This window comes from Musca autumnalis, unplaced genomic scaffold, assembly GCF_047663935.1.
Source record: "Musca autumnalis isolate F117 unplaced genomic scaffold, ASM4766393v1 scaffold_3, whole genome shotgun sequence".
NCBI lineage: Eukaryota > Metazoa > Arthropoda > Insecta > Diptera > Muscidae > Musca > Musca autumnalis.
Window position 1 is genome coordinate 210,810,563 of NW_027411866.1, and position 18,541 is coordinate 210,829,103.

General features: G+C 28.1%; 1 protein-coding gene across 1 annotated transcript in view; it reads left to right on the top strand.

The window, feature by feature from the left end:
- Nucleotides 1-4,918: 4,918 nt before the first annotated feature.
- Nucleotides 4,919-18,541, top strand: part of Cyp4g15 (Cytochrome P450 4g15) — a 47,381-nt gene continuing 33,758 nt past the window's right edge. Inside the window, exon 1 of the mRNA XM_073976479.1 lies at nt 4,919-5,620. Within this exon, the coding sequence (XP_073832580.1) occupies nt 5,419-5,620 (202 nt within the window). The 5' untranslated portion in view covers nt 4,919-5,418. The remainder of the gene's footprint in view (nt 5,621-18,541) is intronic.

Genomic DNA, 18,541 nt, shown 5'->3' on the forward strand with positions numbered 1-18,541 from the left:
GTCACTAATTCAAAGTTGAGATATAAATCTTAATCGGGGACCTCGATGTACATTGTCGATGGCTTTTAGATGTTATTCTCAATGTTTGTTGAAATATTTATGAGCATATTTATTAACATCCCCAACCCCAAGATTGTTTGTTCCATATTTAACGAATTATAATCTCGCTATGATTCATCCATTCATTTGAATTTTAACGAATATTACATGCATATCCGAATATTACATAAAATTATACTTATATCTCATCTTATTTATAAATGAGTTGATTATTTTCTTTTTTTAATTTTTAAAAGGAAATTTTGGTAACTTTCCTAAGACAATTTTCGGTGTGGGAAAAACATGTAGTTTACAAAAGAAAATTGTAAACAAAATTATTATAATAAATCCACAATAATTGTGACGACAATAAATGCATTTGCATTATCAATCTCATCAGGGTACGAAGCGTGTACATGTGTCTGTTGTAAAGACGAAGTTGCACGAAATCGAATATGTAACTGCTGCAGTTACAAATACAAATAGCAAAAATTATTTTTTTTCAAATATTCATAGCAAAGTTATGTTATCTGCTCAGTGCAGCGAAAAAGCCTACGTTGCACAATGGCATGAAACGTGTTTATTTATTATTTATAATTAATTACAAATTAGTATAATTATTTATTTTTTATTTTAAAATTTTTTAGTTATGATTTATTATTTAATATTTAATATTTAATATTTAATATTTAATATTTAATATTTAATATTTAATATTTAATATTTAATATTTAATATTTAATATTTAATATTTAATATTTAATATTTAATATTTAATATTTAATATTTAATATTTAATATTTAATATTTAATATTTAATATTTAATATTTAATATTTAATATTTAATATTTAATATTTAATATTTAATATTTAATATTTAATATTTAATATTTAATATTTAATATTTAATATTTAATATTTAATATTTAATATTTAATATTTAATATTTAATATTTAATATTTAATATTTAATATTTAATATTTAATATTTAATATTTAATATTTAATATTTAATATTTAATATTTAATATTTAATATTTAATATTTAATATTTAATATTTAATATTTAATATTTAATATTTAATATTTAATATTTAATATTTAATATTTAATATTTAATATTTAATATTTAATATTTAATATTTAATATTTAATATTTAATATTTAATATTTAATATTTAATATTTAATATTTAATATTTAATATTTAATATTTAATATTTAATATTTAATATTTAATATTTAATATTTAATATTTAATATTTAATATTTAATATTTAATATTTAATATTTAATATTTAATATTTAATATTTAATATTTAATATTTAATATTTAATATTTAATATTTAATATTTAATATTTAATATTTAATATTTAATATTTAATATTTAATATTTAATATTTAATATTTAATATTTAATATTTAATATTTAATATTTAATATTTAATATTTAATATTTAATATTTAATATTTAATATTTAATATTTAATATTTAATATTTAATATTTAATATTTAATATTTAATATTTAATATTTAATATTTAATATTTAATATTTAATATTTAATATTTAATATTTAATATTTAATATTTAATATTTAATATTTAATATTTAATATTTAATATTTAATATTTAATATTTAATATTTAATATTTAATATTTAATATTTAATATTTAATATTTAATATTTAATATTTAATATTTAATATTTAATATTTAATATTTAATATTTAATATTTAATATTTAATATTTAATATTTAATATTTAATATTTAATATTTAATATTTAATATTTAATATTTAATATTTAATATTTAATATTTAATATTTAATATTTAATATTTAATATTTAATATTTAATATTTAATATTTAATATTTAATATTTAATATTTAATATTTAATATTTAATATTTAATATTTAATATTTAATATTTAATATTTAATATTTAATATTTAATATTTAATATTTAATATTTAATATTTAATATTTAATATTTAATATTTAATATTTAATATTTAATATTTAATATTTAATATTTAATATTTAATATTTAATATTTAATATTTAATATTTAATATTTAATATTTAATATTTAATATTTAATATTTAATATTTAATATTTAATATTTAATATTTAATATTTAATATTTAATATTTAATATTTAATATTTAATATTTAATATTTAATATTTAATATTTAATATTTAATATTTAATATTTAATATTTAATATTTAATATTTAATATTTAATATTTAATATTTAATATTTAATATTTAATATTTAATATTTAATATTTAATATTTAATATTTAATATTTAATATTTAATATTTAATATTTAATATTTAATATTTAATATTTAATATTTAATATTTAATATTTAATATTTAATATTTAATATTTAATATTTAATATTTAATATTTAATATTTAATATTTAATATTTAATATTTAATATTTAATATTTAATATTTAATATTTAATATTTAATATTTAATATTTAATATTTAATATTTAATATTTAATATTTAATATTTAATATTTAATATTTAATATTTAATATTTAATATTTAATATTTAATATTTAATATTTAATATTTAATATTTAATATTTAATATTTAATATTTAATATTTAATATTTAATATTTAATATTTAATATTTAATATTTAATATTTAATATTTAATATTTAATATTTAATATTTAATATTTAATATTTAATATTTAATATTTAATATTTAATATTTAATATTTAATATTTAATATTTAATATTTAATATTTAATATTTAATATTTAATATTTAATATTTAATATTTAATATTTAATATTTAATATTTAATATTTAATATTTAATATTTAATATTTAATATTTAATATTTAATATTTAATATTTAATATTTAATATTTAATATTTAATATTTAATATTTAATATTTAATATTTAATATTTAATATTTAATATTTAATATTTAATATTTAATATTTAATATTTAATATTTAATATTTAATATTTAATATTTAATATTTAATATTTAATATTTAATATTTAATATTTAATATTTAATATTTAATATTTAATATTTAATATTTAATATTTAATATTTAATATTTAATATTTAATATTTAATATTTAATATTTAATATTTAATATTTAATATTTAATATTTAATATTTAATATTTAATATTTAATATTTAATATTTAATATTTAATATTTAATATTTAATATTTAATATTTAATATTTAATATTTAATATTTAATATTTAATATTTAATATTTAATATTTAATATTTAATATTTAATATTTAATATTTAATATTTAATATTTAATATTTAATATTTAATATTTAATATTTAATATTTAATATTTAATATTTAATATTTAATATTTAATATTTAATATTTAATATTTAATATTTAATATTTAATATTTAATATTTAATATTTAATATTTAATATTTAATATTTAATATTTAATATTTAATATTTAATATTTAATATTTAATATTTAATATTTAATATTTAATATTTAATATTTAATATTTAATATTTAATATTTAATATTTAATATTTAATATTTAATATTTAATATTTAATATTTAATATTTAATATTTAATATTTAATATTTAATATTTAATATTTAATATTTAATATTTAATATTTAATATTTAATATTTAATATTTAATATTTAATATTTAATATTTAATATTTAATATTTAATATTTAATATTTAATATTTAATATTTAATATTTAATATTTAATATTTAATATTTAATATTTAATATTTAATATTTAATATTTAATATTTAATATTTAATATTTAATATTTAATATTTAATATTTAATATTTAATATTTAATATTTAATATTTAATATTTAATATTTAATATTTAATATTTAATATTTAATATTTAATATTTAATATTTAATATTTAATATTTAATATTTAATATTTAATATTTAATATTTAATATTTAATATTTAATATTTAATATTTAATATTTAATATTTAATATTTAATATTTAATATTTAATATTTAATATTTAATATTTAATATTTAATATTTAATATTTAATATTTAATATTTAATATTTAATATTTAATATTTAATATTTAATATTTAATATTTAATATTTAATATTTAATATTTAATATTTAATATTTAATATTTAATATTTAATATTTAATATTTAATATTTAATATTTAATATTTAATATTTAATATTTAATATTTAATATTTAATATTTAATATTTAATATTTAATATTTAATATTTAATATTTAATATTTAATATTTAATATTTAATATTTAATATTTAATATTTAATATTTAATATTTAATATTTAATATTTAATATTTAATATTTAATATTTAATATTTAATATTTAATATTTAATATTTAATATTTAATATTTAATATTTAATATTTAATATTTAATATTTAATATTTAATATTTAATATTTAATATTTAATATTTAATATTTAATATTTAATATTTAATATTTAATATTTAATATTTAATATTTAATATTTAATATTTAATATTTAATATTTAATATTTAATATTTAATATTTAATATTTAATATTTAATATTTAATATTTAATATTTAATATTTAATATTTAATATTTAATATTTAATATTTAATATTTAATATTTAATATTTAATATTTAATATTTAATATTTAATATTTAATATTTAATATTTAATATTTAATAGTTAATATTTAAATTTAAATAAATAAATAAATAAATAAATATTGCTCAACCCCATAGTGCAATGCGTCTTAAACCCGATTGCCACACGAATGTGTTACGGCGGTGTGCCTGTGTGGCATATTTTGTAAGAGTAAATGTATGGAGGGAATATCATACAGAAAGTAACCAGAAAACAAGACGAACCCGGGACTAGATAACTTAGGCCAACCACAAGCTATAAAAGTAAGCAACACTTTGTGGCACAATTCACAGTTATACGCGGACGCGCTTTTCTAACTAAACACGGACGGTTGCGGGAGTCAAATTCGAAACGAAACGAAAATCAAGATATCCCGCTATTATTCCATCCATCCGCATAACAAACAAAAGTGAACAAAAAACACACAAAACATTTAAAACTAAGCACAAAAAATGTGTCTGTTCGGTTTATAAATTTTACTTAATTGTTTGCTTCAATGAATGAACTAAAGTCTGTCTTAAACCTAAACTAAATAAGTGGACAAACAGAGACAAATTACGTTTCCTTTCCAGTTTTTTCTCTTCGTTTCGTTTCAAAGTTAAAAACTAATTTAAAAAGAAAAAAATAAAAAAGAAACTGACAAAAACGGAAACGGTTCTCGAGGCCATTGTGTCACACACATAAAAACACAAAATGACTCTGGAAGTATTAAAAGATCCCCAACTAATATCACCCGCAAGCGTCTTTTGTTTTTTGCTGTTGCCGCTGCTAACGCTATGGTTTACCTATTGGCGTTTATCCCGCCGTCATCTTTACGAACTGGCTGATAAATTACCAGGACCCAAAGGATTACCCATTGTGGGACATTTATTTGATGTCGTTGGACCAGCATCATGTATGTGTCGTTCACGATTTATTTGGTGTTTGTGTATGATTTTGAAAATATGTTTAAAGATGTAACAAAATATGTTGAAAATATTCAAGGATATGTGCAAAAAATATACAAAAATTTTAAGAATATAATTATCCAAAGCAAAGGTTAATATGTGTAAAGTGTATGCTTTTGAACCACTATAATTTTCACGGATAATTTGATTTAAAATCACATAAGAAGAACATCGTATTAAAATTCAAATCAAAACTATTTCAAAGATACGAAATGCGAACTTTTAAAAATGGGCTGGTCTATTAATTTGAAATTTAAAAAAAAATCAAAAAAAAAATGTATAAAAAGGTTTAAAAAATACAAAATAAAATATAAAAAGAAAATAAAGAAGGAGATATCGATTTCAAACTAATTAGTAAAAAGTAGGACCCTGGTGAATCAATGTAAATAGCTCTAGTGCTTAAAAATATGTTTATAAATTTGAATACAAGTGCAATAAATGTGTGATTTCCATCAATACGGCCATTTAATAGTTGCAGGAGAACGAAAACAACTTGTTTTCATCTATTTGCTCCTAATTTAAAATAAGCTTCGTAAACTTCGATTTTATTGTGATCCTCGTCCAGATAACATGAAAAATACATTCAAAATTGCATGTTTTCCGATCTTAAAAATGCATGCAATTTTCGAGTTTTTACTGCTGCACAGTGTGACAACATCTGTTTTTTGCATCAAAATTCGATATCTTTGTTTAGTAAATATATAAAAAAAAAAACAAGTAAAAACAGTGTCAGTCGGCGTTGCCCACAGATATATGCATACCCTCAGCCAATCTGAAGTGAAACTTTCACCTACGGACAGATCGAATGTATTTAAGTTCTCTTCAGAATTGTGTGGCCCTTTTTGGACATTTAAACTTGCCGACAAAAATGTGGATAAGGAATTAACTGCACTAAGACACAAATGTTGAACTTTTGTGGGGGAGGTACCCTTAGGGAGGACCGATATGGGCCATTTTAGAAGTCAAACTAAATTTTGACAAAATATTAGGAGATCCCAAAGTTTGGACCAAATTGGTTGCCCCATTCAAGTGATATCGTCCTAGGAATTTAGTAATATTTATACCCTATACCACAATGTGGAAAAGGGTATAATAAGTTTGTTTTCCCAAAAATTCATGTAACGCCGCGAAATATTCGTCGTAGACCCCTCATGTGGTATACCAAACTTCATATCTCGACGAGATAAAGCGATTTAGCGATGTGTGTCCGTCCGTCCGTCCGTCTGTCCGTCCATTAAAAATTGTAATCAAGCTAGAGGCCGCAATTATGGACCGATTGTCACGAAATTTAGTATGGAGGTCGGGTTTGGACCAGAATAGAACTGATTAGTTTTTGGCGATGATCGTGAAATGTTAAAGGGATGAAATGGACCAAAAACAAAATTTTTGCTCGATTTTGTAGCCGCTCTGTAGGTCGCAATAATAGTCCGATCGGCGCGAAATTTTAAACGTAGTTTTGGTTTGAGATGAAGAAGTAGCGTGCAAGTCAACGGTATGATCGGATAATATTTAGCGGGTTAAATTGATCAAAACTTTTGTGTGAAAATTGGTAAAATTTCTAATGCACATCTTATAACAGCTAGCCCGGAAAGCTAGTGCACAGGGATAGTGGTATAGGGTATCACATGGTCGGCCCCGTCCGACTATAGTCTGTTCTTACTTGTTTTTAAATATTTGGGAGAAGTACCGAAAGTTGTGAACCGGTATTGCCCATGAAACTAAGTTTGGATTTAATATGACGAAGACCAAATGTTGGACCAAATCGGTTGAACAGTTCGAGAGTTATCGTGTTCTCCGATCGCCACATATGGTGACATAGGGGTTTTTTAGACCTTTCGGACTGTTTTCCCAAGAAATATGGACTTGCCACTGAAAACACTTTTACCGTCGTAATGCAGGCAGCGAATGCAAATCGCTTCTACAAAAATCAAAGTGATTCGAGAGTAGGCCTTAAAGTGAACGTATCCGAAATTTTGTGTGAGAGGTACCGGAAGGAGTAGACAAATATAGTCCATATTCGAACCTGATCTATATCTGGTGGATATATTAGGATGTGCATAGTATGGATTACATCGGTCACTCCTTTCAAGAGTTATCGTGCGCACAATTGTTCCGAAAATTTTCGAACTTTTGTGGGGGAGGTACCGGAAGGAGTGAACCGATATAGCCCATCTTCGAACTTAAACTAAGTTTTTGGCAAAATATTACGAAAGCCAAATATTGGACCGAACCGGTTGATCCATTCGAGAGTTATCGTGCGCACCAGCCAGACAGACAGACGGACGGACATCTCCAATTCTCTCTGTTTAGTACTTCGCTTTCTGGAATACCGCGCCTTATCATCTCTTCACCCACTTGTTTGCGCCATCTATTCTTTGGCCTGCGAATTTATACGCCTTTTTAGCGGGTTCATCATCGCTCATTCTTATGATATCGGAACCATACATCAGCACGGGTAGTATCAGTGTTTTGTAAAGCGTTATTTTTGTTTGACGAGTTGTGGCTTTGGTTTTAAAGTGCTTACTTATTAAGTCAAAGTAGCATCTGTTGGCCAATACAATTCTTCTTTTTATTTCACAACTGATGTCGTTTGTTGTGTTTACGGCGATGCCGACGTATACGAAGTCTTTTACTGCCTCAAAATTATAGGAACCAACTTCAACAGTTGGTCCGATCTCAATGGACGCATTGCGCGTCGACACCATCAGCTTGCTCTACTCGCCGTTTACCGCCAGACCCAGTTTAGCAGATTCTCCTTCTACCTTCATAAAGGTATCAGTTACTTATTTTACTGATCGTCCCATCAGTAACATGTGACTATTGGTGTAGATTGTGCAATTTTTTGACGCCTGGCTCTCGTATAACATTTACCAGCAGGATGTTGAAAAGATCACAGGAAAGTCTGTCTCCTTGCCTGAAACCTCTTTTGGTACAAAACTCTTCGGAGAGGTTCTTTCCTATTTTAACTGAAGATCTTGTGTCAGTTGGAGTCATTTTACAAAGCCGAATGAGCATTGCGGGGATACCAAATTCAGGCATGGCTTGGAATACCTTTGAAGGTAGCGGGCTGTCGAAGGCTGATTTATAATCCACAAAAAGGTGGTAGGTGTCGATCTGCATCTCTTGGATCTCCTCCAGGATTTGCCGCAGGGTAAGGCATTGGTAAGGTCAAATTTCACTGACCATGGACTTTAGTCATTCGCACAATATCCCTGACACTACCTTGTAGACGATATGGAGAAGACTTATGTCCCTATCGTTGGAGCATAAAGTATTATTTCCTTTCTTATGGACGGGACACAGGATGATCAGCTTCCAAGCGTCGGGTACTCGTTCTCCCTGTCAGATGGAGCTAACTAGCTGATGCATACACCTTATCAGCGTATCGTCCGGTTCGTATCCGGTTTAAAACAGCTCGGCTTGTAGGCCATCAACTCCTGCTGCCTTATTATTTTTCAACCGGTTTATTGCTGTCTTTACCTCATCTTGGCCGGGTGGTATACATTGAATACCATCTTCTGGGATTGGATCTGTGGTATCTTCGTCGACTTCGCTACTATTGGATACTAACAATTTGGAAAAAAGCTCTTTCCATATCCTCAGCACACTATCTGTATCAGTTCCATCTCTCTCTTTTTCCTGCGGAAAAGACGTTTTTCCTCTCTCCTTTTCTCCCGATAGCTCTCTCGTGCGCATGCCGCATTTCTTTTCGGTAGTAGCACGACACTGCTGGTCGTGCTGGTGGTATCCAAGTAAGGATTTTGCGGCTGTTTGCATAGAGTGGGCAATGCAATGCACCAGCGCAATGGTGTGTTATCGGGATGAGGAGTGCTTTGATTAATCAATTGGGATAGTTGAGTGGAATATGTTGTGGCTATCTGTTGTGATTGCAGCTTAGCGCTGTCTAACTTTCCTGGTGTGTCTGTTCGTACTTTGTTTGTTACGTTTAACCGGGTGCGTACCTTTGCTGCAACAAGGTAGTGGCCCGAGTCTATGTTTGCTCCTCGGAACGAACGCACAACGTGATCAATTTGATTTCTTGTTTTCTGATCTGGAGACAGCCAGGTGCCCTTATGGATGTCTAGATGTTTAAATCTGGTGCTGCCATGGTAGTTAGCAGCCGCTGCGAAGTCTATCAGCCTCATACCATTGTCAGATGTTTCATTGTGGGGACTGAATTTTCCGACTGTTGTGCCAAAGATATTTTCCTTTCCAATTGCGGCATTGAAATCGCCTAGAATAATTTTAATGTCATGGGCAGGACAACGATCATATGTTTCTTCTAAGCGTTCATAAAATATATCTTTGGTCTGTTCGTCCTTGGCTTCAGTGGGTGCATGAGCGCAAATATATCTGATGTTGACGAATTTTCTTTTATTCGAATTGCAGCGAAGCTTTCATTCACTGGTGTGAAACTGGAGACCAGGTGTTTTAACCTCCGACCAACTACAAATCCGCAACCAAACTCATGTTTTGTTTCATGGCAGCTGTAATACAGTGCGTCACCTTTAGGTGTTGTTGTGACGCGTTTCCCGTTCCATCGTATTTCCTGTATGGCAGTAATGTCGGCCTTGTACTTTTCAAGTTCATCTGCCAATGCGTAAACTGCACATTCTCTATAAAGAGAGCGAACATTCCAGGTGCAGATTTGCAGATCATGGTTCATAAAACTTTTGCGGAGGTCGTCAACTTTAGAGGGATTTGTTTTTCATTTCTTTTGTTTTTCATAGTAGGCTGTTTTTATCTAGGGGAGGGTTACCCAAGTTTTTAACATTCTTATGGGTGAACGCGCTGCACATTTTATCTCACTACCTTTAACGGATATTAAAGGCAGTTACCCCAGGTGACACCACGGTGAGGTCAGTGTCCACTTGAGATGAGAGAGAGAGAGACCAAGATAAACCTTGGACTTTGCCATGTTAAAGCCAGTCAGGACCGTTCCGTGGTATCTCCAATCCCGTACGTCACCCAGATAACAGAGTTACAGGCTAGTATATCGGTCTTTTTGTAGAAAATTTTTTATTGTTGAAACTGAGGTATGGGGTATTGCAACTCGCGAGCAGTTGTACTACACCGATAATACCATAAAAATAGACATTTATTTTTGGTAATCAGGATAGAACAGTCATTTTATTTTCGCGAATTTTTGAGATGTTAACGCCGAATTTTCTTTCAGTCGATAAAGCAAGGCTTTCTAATAATTTTGTTCACCAAAGAAACCCTCTTAATAATTCCGCGAACACCGAAGTAACAGCGTAAAGAGGTTTAAAATGACAGATAACACTATGCAACACTGAAAATGCAAACAACTTCTAGTATTGCTTTTTTGAAAGTACATATTTAGACTACAAAAACCCTAGTTGGGTTTTGTCCTGTCAGATCCAATTCGGATTTTATGGCCTCATCTAAACCGGGCTAAATCACCACTTTTTTGCATTTATCAGACCTTTATCTCAGGCACGAATAGGAATTTGGCTTTGCTGTCTTAAGCAATATTGTAGACCTAAACTAGTAGAAGTTATCTTTTGAAGAAACCACATAAGAAAAACTACATCTAAGGCATCAAAATCAATAAAATATAAAAAAATTTACATAATTGCTGAAATTCTGGTCAGTATCGGCTAAACTATTGGGAGTTGAACCAAATAACCTTTTGCAACAATCTTCCAAATAAAGTTCTCAACAATTCTTTAGAACATTCTGAAACTCTAAAATGCTTACTTCATGTTGTTTCAGCGGTATTTTGCATCATATCTTTTATAACACGTATTTCAAACACAGTTCACACCAACAGTTTATTCTCGCATTTCGGATTTCACTACATTATTGACAGTTTTATTAAATCGTCGTTGAAAAATGTACTGAAAAAAAACGGGATAGAGGCATTTTACAACAATGACATGTTCTGAAGAGTTGTGTATTACATTCCAGGGAATATGTTTCCAAAAGAAAATATTCAGAAAAAATAAACGGTTTTTGAGATACGGTGCGAAATGTATAAAAATTGTGGTATTTTTGCATATATTTTGAAATTTGAGGCAATAAATGTAGTTTTACGAGTTCATTATTTCTCCAAATATGTTATTCTTGCCCAGCAAAATTTGACGGAAGGGGTTCTTTGCGATGACGTGATTTCATGTCATCTTTTGCATTGGTTCAAAGGAAGTCGTGAAAGATCCGATCTTTTCATTAGGATTTGAACCAATGCAAAGGAAGTCGTGAAAGATCCGATCTTTTCATCAGCATTTGTACCCATTCCATCGATCCAATAGAGATGATGTTTGTGTTTTTATTTACACACCTGTTTATTTTCATTTTGGTATGTTCCAGTACTGCAAAAATCTACTAATTTTTACTATTTTTTTCCGATAACATAAACGAAAAATTGTAATCGTAGTAAAAATAAGTAGATTCTTGCAGTTTCTGGAACAGACCAAAGTTGTTAGAACTGTCGTCGTGATGTTGTCTTACATTTCCTGCATATCAAACAACTAAAACTTCTAAACAATTGGTATTATAGTATGAAGTCCCAACCATCGAGCTAAAAATAGAATTGTACTGCACACATTGCTATTTTAAAAGTTCCCTTGTCTATTCTAAATCTGACATAGAATGAAATCAATCAAATCTCGCTTCTTGGAATTTGAAAAGAAAGTCCGAAACGAAAAGGAACAAGAATCTGAAAATAAAGAAGAAACTACTTTTGGAAAGAAACAATTAAAAATAAATTAATTAAGCATAAATGGTATTTTCCATAAAAAGTCTCTCCTCCCCGTTCGTTACATTTTGTTCTTAGAGATCCCTAAAGCAAGCCGGGTTGTAGATCCCTACATATTTCCGTCACTAAACAAAAGAGTATAAATTACCAAAATGTTGTTATAAAATAACAAAATTATAAAATAAAATTAATTTACGAAATAAAAATACTTAAAGGAGTGCATTTGGAGTCCATGTTGAAATCTGAACTGGTGATGGGAAGATAATTGAAAAAACCTTTTGTAAGATGAAAGAATATCAGTTGCGGAGAACGGAGGAAGTAATCTTTTGCGTTGCAGCGGTGGTGATTACATTGCAATTTTGGATGTAAACTTTTGAAAAACTAAACTGATAAATTAATTGTAGTTATTTCATGAATTCGTTTGAATTAATAAAGAGTTTTGTTTTTCATGAAAACCATATTTCAATACAGCATTTCCATTTTCCAAACAAGACATGAAAATTTCATGCCAAGGGGTTGGTGAAAATGACATGCCAAAGCATTGGTTAAAATGACATGTCAACGCATTGGTTAAAATGACATGTCAAAGCATGGGTGAAAATGACGTGTCAAAGCATTGGTGAAAATGACATGTCAAATCATTGATGGAAATGACATGCCAAAGCATTGGTGGAAATGACATGTCAACGCATTGGTTAAAATGACATGCTTAGGATCCAGAAAAGAACGTCATCTTTTGGGGTCCACGCTCATATAAAATTCATCGATGAAGATGCTAAAAAGATGACATGCTAGATCACTTGCACCCATGATTGAATGTCATCTTTGGCATCGAACATTTTGCTGGGTGCCCTTATCTACAAAATTGCTTCAGAGGCCAGAAGAAGATTCGCATTAGTTTCAGAGATATAGCCCCAAATTTCTTTAAAAACTCAATATTTAACCATGTTTAGATGGGGCCATAAAACCCGAGCTGGATCTGACACAACAAAACCCAGCTAGGGTTTCTTGTCGTTTGGGTCTGTACTTTCAAAAAATCCTCAGTTCGAATTGTTTGCACAAGATCACCTTAAAAATGTTGCACAGTGTTATCTTATCTAAAAATAAAACACAAAAACAAATATATTTTAATACAAAAATATGTACTTTGTTCATAAAAAAAACTTTTGGCCACGAAAAATCGATTTGAAACCATAGTGCAATGTAGAGGTAAGATAATTACTGTCTAACCCACTAAAGTGCAGTACACATTAGGTCTGTACGATAACATCGCAAGTGAAAAGTACTTGCAAGTACTCAGCAAGTTCTCAGTAACGTCTCTCAACCAATTTTACTCTCTCGAAGCTAAAAATTTGCAGATTGTTATCGAACTGAAAGAGAATTTTTCAAATCATGATAGATTACAATGGTGTATGGTGATTTGAAGTTTTTGCACTAAACTTAGTCAACGGTCAAATAATGGCTCGAAATATTGGTCGTTTTTTCAATGGTCGGTAAAAATCACTGAAAGCTACTTCTGGGTATTTTGAAATTTTTAATACAAATTTTAATTTTTTAATAAAACATGTCGGTATATGTGGCCAAAACAGTCCGTCTGTACATTATAAAATAGTCCATTATAAAAGGTCTTACGTTTCCAGTAATGATGGTGTATGTATTTGCTATATCTCTGGTATATCAAGTTAATTATGTATGACCCGACGGCTAAAATATGTCATAATCATATAATCTGTGGAAAACTAGTGTCCAGATGTAGTGGTGTAGGGTATCACATGGTCGGCCCACCTCCGACTATAGCCCCTTCTTACTTTTTAATTTTATATTTGACTACTGTCGTCAATCTACATGGTAAAAATTTACATGTTTTAATACACCAAATAATAACTCTGATATTTGAGCATCACATCCAGCACATTTGTTATTGATTTTAAGCTCAGACGATCCGTTTTCATTATCAGCGTCCACCTTAGAAATTGTCGAAAAGAAACGGAGATATCCGACATGGAAATAAAATTCCACAAATGGGAAATTAGGATACTTGAGCGTCTTTTTCTATATCTCTAGTATTTAACCACTTTTGGTAACGCAATTGGGATCAATTTAAAGCTCTGAATGCCTACTTTAATATTGGCACTTTTGTTGAAATGCGTCCCACCAAAGCTGGGATATTCGTCATTACAATTCAAATAAAGAAAAAGCAGTGAGGAAAGGATCATATTCGACTATAGACTACACCGCCACGAAATTTTTCTAGTGTAAATTCCAAATGTTATCAAAATTGGAAATACATAGCGTGATTGGTGTACCAAATACCTCAAATCGGGTGATGTGAAGGAAACGAATCCGTGAAACGAACGAACGGAATCAAAACCCACTCAGAGGCAGATCAAGTGTTGCTTGCGCTAACACAGCTTATGTGTAAAACTAATAGTGGTGATTTTATGTCTGCTGCTAATTTTGTAAGCAACAATGTCTTGAACATCAGCGATTTGTATTATCTCGCTCTGAAATGTACCCATTACAAAGTAATGTAAACAAAAATAACTACTTATATAACTTCTTACTAAGTTATGAGTACGATGACACAGATCGTGTGTGTCCGATTACAAATCCTAGGGTTATGTGTTCAACGCTCACCGTTGGCACGTGAGTTTTATGTTTTTTGTTAAAAAAATAAATAAAAAACAGATGGTGGTGCAAATGTAACGGTTTAAACAACCCCTAATGTTCGTACGCGTGGTTACAAATCAGAATTTCGCATGATCAAATCCAGCAGAGTGAAATAAAATAAAAGTATGAAATGTGTTGAAATTAAGAACATATTCCAACTCAGCTGTTCTAAAAGTAGAATTTTTTAGCTTATTTTTCAACTTCTAGTGGTCATAGAATAACTAGTAATTAAGTGCGACATGGCCGTGTTAAAATAATTGGTTAGTAGGGAGTTTTGTAAGTAGTTATGACTACCAAAAAGTACTATAAAAACCCATTATTTAGTAAGATTTTTGTTTGCTGGGAAATATTGAACGAAAATGATCCAATGAACAAAATGAACGACCCGTATCCTTTTCGTGAACGGAATGAAAAAGTTCAATTCGATCAATGAACGAGATTGCCCAACACTAGAAAATATATATGGGAGCTATATCCATATCTGAACCGATTCTTATCAAAATAAATAGCGTTCGTCCTTTGGCAAAAAATCGGACAATAAATGCGACCTGTACTTTGATTACAAAAATACATGGACAGACGGACTGACATGCATAAATCAACCCAGAAAGTGATTCTATTTATATCCCTAAATGGAACTATGGGTCTACCTCGTTTCCTTTTGCATGTTACATACAAATGCACAAAGGCATAATACCCTTTACCCCAGTGTGGTGTATGGTATATAAAATTGGATGTATTACGGAATATTGTAAAATCTCCGTTGTTTGACCACCTACGTCAACCAGCTTCGCATCATTTTAAAGGTGATATTCTCTTTATCCATTGGTAGGCTTTTGGAATACTACTACTAGAATTGGAGATATAAGAATAAAACCTAAACTTTTTCTCCACAGAAGATGTTTGCCCTTTCCGACCCCTGAATCTGATCCGATCATCACCAAAAACAATAGGCTGGGACCCCCATCAACCTCCAAAAGTTCTTAACGGTCCCATCAAAATTGCGACCTGTAGCGTGAGTACAAGGTTTAGATGGACAGACGGAAACACATAACCAGATTGACTCAGCTCGATGAGACATTCAGTTTTGGTATATTTAAGTATAGGTCTTCGACCATTATTACGATGTATCACAAACCCAGCAAAAATACTCATTACAAATTGGCCTACTTTCTCATTATTTTAACACGGGCATGTCATAGGGAGTAAGTACTTATTTTTTGGCACTTAAAAGTAAATAAATAAGTACTTAAATAAGTAGTTACGACTTGAAGTAACCAGGGAGTAACTACTTATTTATCTACTTTTTAGTTGCCAAAAAGTAAGTACTTACTCCCTATGACATGCCCATGTTAAAATAATGAGAAAGTAGGCCAATTTGTAATGAGTATTTTTGCTGGGAACTTTTAGACCAATACCACCCCACTCACCCTACATGGTGGGGTAGGACATAAAACATGGTTCGGCATACAACAACCCAGCAAACCAATCGTACCGATATCGTAACGAAATCGGAACAAATTTCGGACGTTACGTCCGATATCTGATCCGAAATCGTAACGATATCTTAACGAAAGTTGTATGAAGTGGTTGACATAATTTCGGAACGAAATGTCGGAGCGAAATCGGATCGATTTCGGTCAGAATTCGCAACGAAATCGGAAGAAAATCCTTGGGAAATTCGGAATTCGAATTTCTTCCTCCGAATTTTCGTACAGATTTCTGAACGATTTCGGAATAATGTCGTATGAAAATCGGAGGTACCTTCCGAACTTTCGTAAAGATTTCTGAACAATTTTGGAATAATTTCTTACGATTATCGAAGGAAAAAATTTTTTCTCTGATGCCTCTTTTTTATTGATAAATTTTCTTTGTTATGTTTTTTATTGGAAGATTATAATTTCAAAGATATCTAATGATTTTCACTGCTGTTATCATTTTGTAATTATAGTAGAGCAATGTAAACTTTGTGTACGAATATGTTGAGTCTATCAGCACTAGCTTCAATTATTATATGTTGCATTTATATTTAAAATATTTAAAAAATGTATATGCGAATTTTATAACCAACCATTTTGTTTTTCGACAACAAACTAAAATGTTGCTTGTTAGATATATACAAAAGGTGGTTGTTGTGCGAAGGGAAATTTGTTTCCGACATATCGATCCGAATTCGTAACGAAATCGGAAGAAAAACATTAGCAAATTCGAAGGGAAATTTACTTCCGACATTTTCTCCTAAATCGGAACTAAATCTGAACGAATTCCCCTACGAAAAATCGTATAGAAATCGATACGAAATCTGAACGATTTTGCTTCCGAAATTGTTTCGATATGTCGGACATCCGACATTTGGTTTGCTGGGAACAAAACATTGAGCAAACACTATTGTCATTGTGTGAGTATCAGTGTGGCCATTTTAGCATTTTCGCAGCTAAATTTAGCATTATTTTTTTGTATTTAGCCGCAAAATTTCTATTTAGCATTTAGCATTTTTCAATATTAATTTAGCATTATTCTATCCACGAAATCAGAGATATTTTAGTACTTTTTATAAAAAATCTGATAAATGTTGGTTGAATTGAATAGAACAGCTCTTTTAACAGCTCAAACCAACGTAGTTTTTCGTCTTTGCTCTGGTTTAAAGGAATGGAAATGTGAATAAGCAAATACAATAAAACAAGTAAAAAACGTTAAGTTTTCCGTGTCGAACTTGTTATACCCTCCACCATGAAATTTTCAGAACTGATATGGAATAGTTAGTTTTTCTTCTTGTTACGAAAGTACCAATGTCACTATTTTAGGTGGAAAAGTTTTTTGACCACTGGCATCCCCAAATACTAATAATTCAGTCTTCTAAAAACTTGAAACTACATGAAATATATGGGGGCTCTAGCACAACATGGGAATATGTACTAAATTTTCGATGGGGAAGTTCTTACCTACTGCGAACTTTAAATACCAAATGACATGCAATTTTGCCCGAAAATGTAAAATACAAACTAAACCCGATGGTGCCCAAAAATGGGCATGTGACAATGATTTATGTTGAAGAAGTTGCTTAACCACTTTGAACCAAAATGACACCCAAAAATAATTTAAATCAGTCGATACCTTTTTATGGGGCCTATTCCAAAACATTGACCTATGCCCCCAATTTTTAATGGAGACGTTTTTTGACAACCCTAAATTCTAAAAATGTAGCTAAAAACATAAAGGATACCCGAAATCGGTTGGTTCCGTTATATGGGGCTATTCCAAAAACATGAACCTATATCCGCATTTTTTGGTAGATAGGTTTTTTACCACAAGGAATACTAAATACGAAACTATAACTAAATCGGTCTGAAGATGTAGTTAAAAAAATATTAAAAAACGTGGACTCTGTGTCCACAACTTTTGGTGGAGAAGGTTTTTGGAACCTTAAATACCAAATCATGCCCGTTCAGGCTGAAAATGTAGCCAAAAACAGCATTATACG